Source organism: Olea europaea, chromosome 12 (assembly GCF_002742605.1).
Source record: "Olea europaea var. sylvestris chromosome 12, O_europaea_v1, whole genome shotgun sequence".
In the NCBI taxonomy this organism is placed as follows: Eukaryota; Viridiplantae; Streptophyta; class Magnoliopsida; order Lamiales; family Oleaceae; genus Olea; species Olea europaea.
In genome coordinates, this window is record NC_036248.1 from 10,872,428 (window position 1) to 10,880,732 (window position 8,305).

Genomic DNA, 8,305 nt, shown 5'->3' on the forward strand with positions numbered 1-8,305 from the left:
GTTTCTACCGTGGCGGTAAAGTTGCATTGGTGGTGGTGTGGTATTGTTGGAAACTTGGTATGTTGAAGGGAAGCAGGTGGCGACTGGTAGCCGACTTGGCTTAGTACGCCAGTTGGTGGGTAGCCATGGTGTTGTTGTTGTTATTGTTGGTGTTGGTTGTGATGGTGTTGTGGCAGGGGGGGGTAATGTTTGTGACGAAGTGTTGTGGTGGAATGGGAACGGGATAAGGTCTGGTGATGCGATAGTGTTGGTGCAAGTTGCGATTGGGCAGTGGTGATTTGGGAACAAGATCGGTGTTGGATTGATCGGTGGTGGAGGTGTTTGGAATTTGTGACCAACTATTTTGGTGTCTGCGATCCATTATTTTGTTGATTTGTAACCAAAATTTATGTGTCAGTAATTAAAAAATTATTTGTGACATATGTAACACATAGATAAAATGTGGTATATAATTTGAATGATTTGTAATTTCGAAATAATCTATGACCTACAAAATTTTTGATCTGTGACCAAGGAATAATCAGTGACCAATTAATTTGGCTATATGTGACCAATAAATAAATCCGTGACTTTTAATTATGAATTTGTAACCATTAATCGTTTAACTGTGATTTTATTATCTTTATTTAATAAATATTTTTAATTAATTAAAAATATACCTGAATTTTGAATTTTTGTACTATCTACCTGATTTTTGAAATGGTGTAAAGAATACAACTGAAATATGATTTTTTCCCTTAAACTTTACCTAATGAATTATATTGAGCCTGTTTGTGCCATATTTTTCAAATTATTTTCATAAAAAAGTTGACATTTGGAATAGGATATGGAATCCCACAAATGAAACAACGGTCAACAATTGCAACTTGAAGAGGGATATAACAGTAAAAAGTTTCATTTTTATGCCCCCAAAAAGTTGGCTCAAACAAAGATATAATGTCATATATTAATCTATCATTTGTAATTTAAATTTAACAATTAAATTTTTCATTCAAGGTGCAAAATCCTTCTAGACCCTTTCATCCTCAACTTTTGCACTCTCTCATTTACTGAGTAAAAGAGTTGCAGTTACAGAGAGAAAGAGGTGGGGGAAATATCAAGAACACATCTCACGTTCTACCTGTCTTCATCGAAAGGTAATTTTTATCTCTACTTTTCCTGCAATTCAGATTGTCAATTTCGGGACTTGGGTTTCTGGGTAAATTCTAGTAAATATGCTGTCTTTAATTTTGACTTTTCAAACAATAATGCTCAGGAAATACAACGGATTCATCTCTACATACTCTTTAAAAATTCTCATCTTTCTTGGATGCACTAATAATTATCAGGATTAACTTTTTGGGATTCTTGGTTTGGTTATTTATAGTGCAGCATAGTTCTATCTTTTATCAGTGATTTCCTGATATGTTTCCAGTATTTTCGTTATAATATCTACTCAATTCTATAAATCTTCTATAAAAAGTATTCAATTTAACAGAAATATATTGTTTGCGTCTCCGCCAGTTAAATTCTCTTTTTTTTAATTTAAGCTTAAACACAGACTTTGGTTGGTCAAATAATAAGCTTTAAATATTCATACACGTAAGTTTATTCATGCATATATGTGTTTTCTTTGGGTTAATTACATGAATGTTTACTTCTTAATAATTGAACTTAAAAATGTATCTCAATGGTCACTAAACTTCATCAAGTATTACTACTTCATAACTAAACTTAAAAATATCTAAATAGTCATCGAACTCTGCACCATGTTACCCATCCATCACTCAACTGGAAAAATCCATTAAGTTCAACAAATAGCGTTGACTTGAGTGATGAATAAATAACACGGTGCATAGTTCAGTAATTATTGAGATACATCTTCGAGTTCAATTAAGTAGTAGCACTTGATGAAATTTAGTGACCATTGAAATATATTTTTAAGTTTGGCTCTAAGTAGTAAAAATTTCTTTTTTCCTCAAATTGACTTCTTTGAAAGAAGAAACTAAAGAAAATGAAGGAAAAGAAGTTCTATTTTTATTCGATATACAGTTTCAATTAGGATGAGAAGTACGTTTGATTTTTAGATCAACTGGTATCAGTTCACCATATCTCGAATTTCGTATAAAAAGATTGAAAGAGAAACAGTAGAATTACTTAAAGAAAATGATAAAGAAAAAATAAAAAAATGTTCGAATTAGTACCAATGTAACTGAGGTCGATTTGATTTTTCAACTTTTTTCCTTTCATTTTCTTTAGTTTCTTCTTTCACAAAAGTCAATTTGAGGAAAAAAGAAATTTTTACTACTTAATGACAGAACTTAAAAATGTATTTCAATGGTCACTAAATTTTGCCAAGTGTTACTACTTAATAACTAAACTTAAAAATATATCAACAGTTATTGAATTATGCACTGTGTTACTAATCCACCACTCAAATCAACACTGTTTGTTGAACTTAATGGATATTTCCATTTGAGTAATGGATGAGTAACACGATGCATAGTTCAGTGACCATTGAGATAGATTTTTGAGTTCAGTTATGAAATAGTAACACTTAGCAAAGTTCAGTGACCACTTAGTGTAGTTTTTAAGTAGTAACATATGACAAAGTTTAGTAACCATTCATGTAATTAACCCGTTTTCTTTTATATTGATTTCTCACTTGAATATACTAAAAATATGCCTCTGTTCATTAGTTACAACTTATCCAATATTAAATTACTGCACAATTTTGCACATTTCACGGGGAGAGGGGAAGAAACTGTAATGTAAAATTCTAAAACTGTGAATTTTTGAGAATTATTCTTGAGGTTAGGCATACTTTTTTTTTCCCTCTTAATGATTAGCTGAAGTTCTCTTTTGGAGCTATTATTAGTCGCATGATGGACTTCACGATTATCTGAAGTTTTTCTATGAATTCTTCGTTTTTTAATGTTTCCAACCCTTATCATCAGCTATCTTATATGTTACATCCTGTAGAACAAAAAAGCAAAAAAGTTGAAATGGCTAATACCTAAAAAATCAAAGTATCATAAAGAATTATTATAAGTTGCTATCAAGATTATGTCATGATCTTTACATGGGTATGTTATGTCATCACATGTAAAAATAATATGAAACTATGTTGGCATCTTTTCTTAGAAATATTGTATGCATTTCCTTAGACTGCTTTATTTATAGTTAAGTATTTCACCTGCTACTTTTGAAATCTTGTTCTTTTTTATTCAGAAAATCAGGAAATTTGGGGGAATTAAAGAAGAGAAGTTGTAGGCCTTTTTGTGGTTACGATGTCTGAAACAAATACAATGAGTAACAATGAGGTGGTTCACCATTATTTTAGTGGTACAATACCAGCTGAAGTTGCTAAAAATTTGAAAGAGATCTTTCCCGAGTTTGGGGATCTTGATGACGACGAAGTTCTTTTGCAACAGGTATTTCAAAATTTATGCAGCTTTTTATTTTAGATTAGCTAAAGATAGTGTTAGATTGTCGAATTACATAAGGATAGTGTTGGATTGTGGAGCCACAAGAAATTTCCAGCACGGATGATGGAGGAAACAAAGCCATGAACAATGGATCTTGTGGAGCTTAATTGCACCTTACATTTTTCTGTCGACTATGGGATCTCGCGTCATAGGGGTGGTTGCCCCCAAGTCAGTTACACACGCGCGCGCACACACACACACACTCATATATATCGCTCTAATACTCCGAGCATATAAAGAATTTATGAAATTCCACTTTTGGATGATATATATAGATTAAGAGGTGTGAGATCACTATTGTAATTCTCCTAATCTCCTTATTATATTGAACAGTTTGCAATGGTGAATAGACATGAATTATTATAAATCTGTGTGCTTGCTCATGTGTGTTGATGATTTTTTTTGGCTTAATATGCTAGTGATATGGGAATTATGTCTTAATCCACCACACGTAGGATACATGCTTTCAGGATAGTCTGGTATTCTGCTTTTTTATTGTCAAGGAACTAATTGACAACTTTCTGTTGTGTTCCAGGAAAGTGCATACATGTATATTCAAGCCAATGAAAAGAACAAAGATACGACCTTGGCTTCTGGTCAAACCAGTAACAGGAGTGAGTTTTCAACAGAAGTGGGCGAATCATCACGTGGCACAAGCGTTGAATCACAGTTGGCCTTTGATGAAGCCCTTGCTAGATCCTTGGAGTTGGGAGATGATTTTGACAGTTTATATATTTTGGAGCACAGTGGCGCTGCAGTTGGTAATTAATTCCCGTTGGTAGTCTTTCTTTTTATATTTTACTCAGGTGTTGATTTTGACAATACATCTAACTTCTGCAATATATGTTCTTTAATTGATAAAATTGCCAATTTTTTCGTCCTTCTGTGTTGTAAAAGAAATTTTTCTGCACGTTTGTCCTCGATACCGAATGGATATTGAATTATACCCATTTCCTTTGCCTCCTTTTTTCCTTTTATACCCAAATTGGTAAGTGTTTTCCATCCCCCATATCCTTTCCTCCCCTTTCCCACTATATCAAACTCGCAAAAGCAATTGTTCTGCATTCTGTCTTAATAGTAACGTGATACAGAAAAAAACTCTTTAAATTAACATTTTAATGCTGGTCTTGAAAATACCAAGTAGGACCAGGAAGTAAATAAGAAGATATAATGCATTTTTTGTTTGCTAAATCCTGAGAAACTGTAATCGAAGGCAAATATATGAGCAGGTATGCATATGTACACAACTATGCATACAACATTTACATCCTTATCAGTTTAAAATTTTTATATTTTCATTGCCATATGGAGCAATTATTCATTTTTAATGAATGCTGATTCTGTAAGTGACCTATATACTTATCTACAGAGAGCAGAGAATCAACACCTAGGGAAACACCTATCCGGGTACTTGCGCTACTTTATCATGCTTCATGCTTTTTACTTTTCATTTCATGAGTTAAAACTCGTGGTATGATATATCATTTGTGTTTAAAATGCAGATTGTGAATCAGAACATAAGAGATGATGAAATTGATACGGACAATATGACCTATGAGGTAAGTAGACTGTATAATCGGCATAAAAAGTTATGCTTGACTTGTAAATTGTTTGCTCCAAACTTTTAATGATTTCTGGTTCATTTTATCCATTCTCATTTCTCCTGCTTATTGCTGTGGTTATATGCTTTTAACTTTGAGTGAAATGATAATAATGGATTGTCCATCAATTCAATTCGATGGTGAGTTAATTTACACCACATAAGTACCAATATGAAAAATATGTTAAATGCTATTAGGAAACATAAGCACATCATATTTATTGGGACTATGCCCAAGAATATGTCAAATGACTTGTGACATGTATGGTGGGAGGATTGAATAACAGTAAAAGTATCTCCAAGAGACTCTTTAAAAAGTCTCGTGATTTCCAAATGATAAAATATGCTTTTTAAAAATAGAGAGTCTATTGGAGATGCTCTAAGGAAGATAAAGAAGTTAAGACATTGTTTATTGGATGTCCAGTCGTGTCTGCATACCAAACGTGCGCTTGGAGTTCAGAAAGCTCACACACTCCAAAGCCCTCACAGCAAACAAAGCACAAAGCCGAAGATAGGGAAGGAATAAATCCCGAGAAAATTTACAAGCACAGAAGCATTCATCTTTTGTTGTCTTTTTTGTTTCACCTCATCATTCCTGCTCCAAATGTACATATAATAGCCACTGGACTGTTGTACGCTATCCGTATAGAATCAGTCTACATGTACGGGGGAAAATTGTACAGAAGCGTTACAGATTACACACAACAATGGGTTGGGTGGTTTATTTTATGCAATAAAATATTCACATGAGGCCCACCCCAATGTGAGGGCCCTGTAGAACTTATGTGAATTTATTCCCTGTACACGGGGAATAATACATTCGTATATGCATTCTTTTCTGTTCTTGCTGATTCTCTCCTGTTTCATTGTGTTAGCAACTGCAATCACTAGGGGAAGCTGTTGGACATGAGAGCAAAGGACTTTCAGAAGATCTCATCGCACGATTACGAAGTTTCAAATACAAAACTGGGTTGTTTTCAAAGAAAAGGGAAAAGGAAGAGTAGGAACCTATAACTCAATACATCCGTTTGTTGAATATGTTGCATGTTTGAGTAAAATATATCACTAAAACACACATTCATTATTAGAACTCGTAAATGACTTGTTTAACTGACCTATGATCCGTGATATAATATATAAATTCATGTTTATTATTGTTGTGTTACATGAATTCAAGACGTATATTGACCTGATGATGAAATACACATAGGATAATATCGTCTCGTTGGTGTTATTGTTTTCAAGAAGACATGGGGTCTTTTATATAATTATTCGTCTATTACATATTATTTGGTGACTTTTCTCTTTCAATAAGTTATTTGCTTTTTCATTCTTATTTATTTCTTTTTTTGTTGGGGTAACATAATTCCTACACAATGAGTTGTGCCTCTGTTAGTGTCACGTATCTGAGGATTTATCTCTCTTCTATCATCCATTCCTTTCTCTCTTCCTGAAATTATGTCTCTTGCATCATTTATAGAGAAAAAGAAATTATGTTTTTATTTATTGCCTTCTTTTCATCTTTATATCTTAGGTGTGTGATATGTTATGCCGAATACAAAAACGGGACTCGACTGACAACTTTGCCTTGTGCACACATATATCATTCAAAATGCATTATTCGGTGGTTGAAACTCAATAAGGTACCCGTTATTTAAGTCTTCTAACTCCTAAATTACATCTTCAGAGACTGCTTGGCTAAGCTTGAAAAATAAGTAAAATTTACTTTATAACAACTTAATGTTTCAAAACATGTTTGAATAAGTTACTATTTTCTTACTCTTTATGTTTAAAGAAGTTAGTTACATTGAAAGTAACTATGTTCCATTGAAGTATGATTCTATCTCTATTAACAGAATTGCCCTGTGTGTCAAGAGGAGGTACGAGATGAGTAATTTACAAAAGCTCACCGGACAGAATGCAGTTAAAGTCTCTGCTGCTCTAATATCAGAATTTCACCAGTTTTCCAGTTCCCAAATTCTACTGCTTAAAAGGAATTACTCGTATTTTTCTTACTTGTGTATAGACAGCTTCTGGACTTTAAACAATGTAGAAGGCAGTGTATGTAACCTTTGTCTTGTTTTAGATTGTCATTTAGATACGTTTACTGCAGCAGCATGTAAACTATATGCTGGTTTGATATGCAGTGGTATAGACAAAATTACCTTTTTATAATTCAGTTAGCCAAACAAGCTCGATTTTCTGTATCAAACCTGACAGGTTTTTACTTTGCCAACTTTTAAATATTACTCAAGCATTTACGCATCTTTTAAAATTAATTATCGATCCATTGTTCACTGAAAATGATTCCAATTGTCGACGGATAATCTCAAGTGATAGTGGAATCCAGCTATACGAGTTCATATATTTTCAGTTCATTTTCATCCAACCTCTTATTTTCCTCCTCCAATCAAAGGTAATACTCCAAATAAGCTAGCATCTGAAATCAGGATGGGACTACCTTTCTTGCAAAGTTGCAACACGAATTTGGAATTTCTCTAGTTCGTAACATGCATTACTAGTTTCCAGTTATCTGTTCCATTTCTACTCACTGGCATTAAATATAAAACATTTTGTCTCAATTATTTTTCCATTTGCAGCATCGCCTATGTTCGAGTTGTTGGGTGACCACTCTCACCATCACAAGCTAAGCATTCTCAATATTAATTTTAACTGATAGAGGTTTGGTGCAAGGCAAGCGTAAGGGGTTGGGAGCAAAAGATCCTCAACATCTTACTGGGAGCTGGACCGATTGATTCTCCTTGCCTAGGTTTAGTTTCTTGGTTACTTTGCTCATTCTCTGTGTTTCTTGCCCGCCCGCATTACTCGTACTAGCTACCATGTCATTGAATTGAGTGCTCGGGCACCTTGTAACGGGGAAATGATTGTTTGAGCCATATTATTTTCATAAAAATGCATTTTTGAATGGTGTAATGATGAAAAATGTGCGGTTAAAAAATAAGAAAAAGTTTTTGATTTGCGTGTAACATTATTTTATTGAAGAATATGTGGTTGAAATGATTTTAAATTACTATTTAAAAATGTATTTTTTTTCAAATAATGAGGATCAAACATGTCCGGACTAGAAGAAGTTGTTTCTTTGTTAAGATCTTTTGAATTGGGAATATTAAGCTCAAAATTTTCGTAGTGTGTATTGTATTGAATTTATGGCATCTTTTCACTTTCATTAATTTGTTTATAGAAAATTAAGTGGGCAAGGAATATTATAACTGAAATA

At 33.2% G+C, this 8,305-nt stretch overlaps 1 protein-coding gene across 1 annotated transcript; it reads left to right on the top strand.

The window, feature by feature from the left end:
• The first annotated feature begins 991 nt into the window (after positions 1–991).
• LOC111405598 (E3 ubiquitin ligase BIG BROTHER-like) lies at positions 992–7,332 on the top strand. The gene is made up of 8 exons (XM_023034558.1): positions 992–1,136; positions 3,211–3,413; positions 4,003–4,228; positions 4,837–4,874; positions 4,970–5,026; positions 5,943–6,067; positions 6,602–6,710; positions 6,924–7,332. The coding sequence occupies exons 2-8, from the start codon at positions 3,270–3,272 to the stop codon at positions 6,960–6,962; spliced, it is 738 nt and encodes a 245-aa protein (XP_022890326.1). The 5' UTR covers positions 992–1,136; positions 3,211–3,269; the 3' UTR covers positions 6,963–7,332.
• The last annotated feature ends 973 nt before the right edge of the window (positions 7,333–8,305 follow it).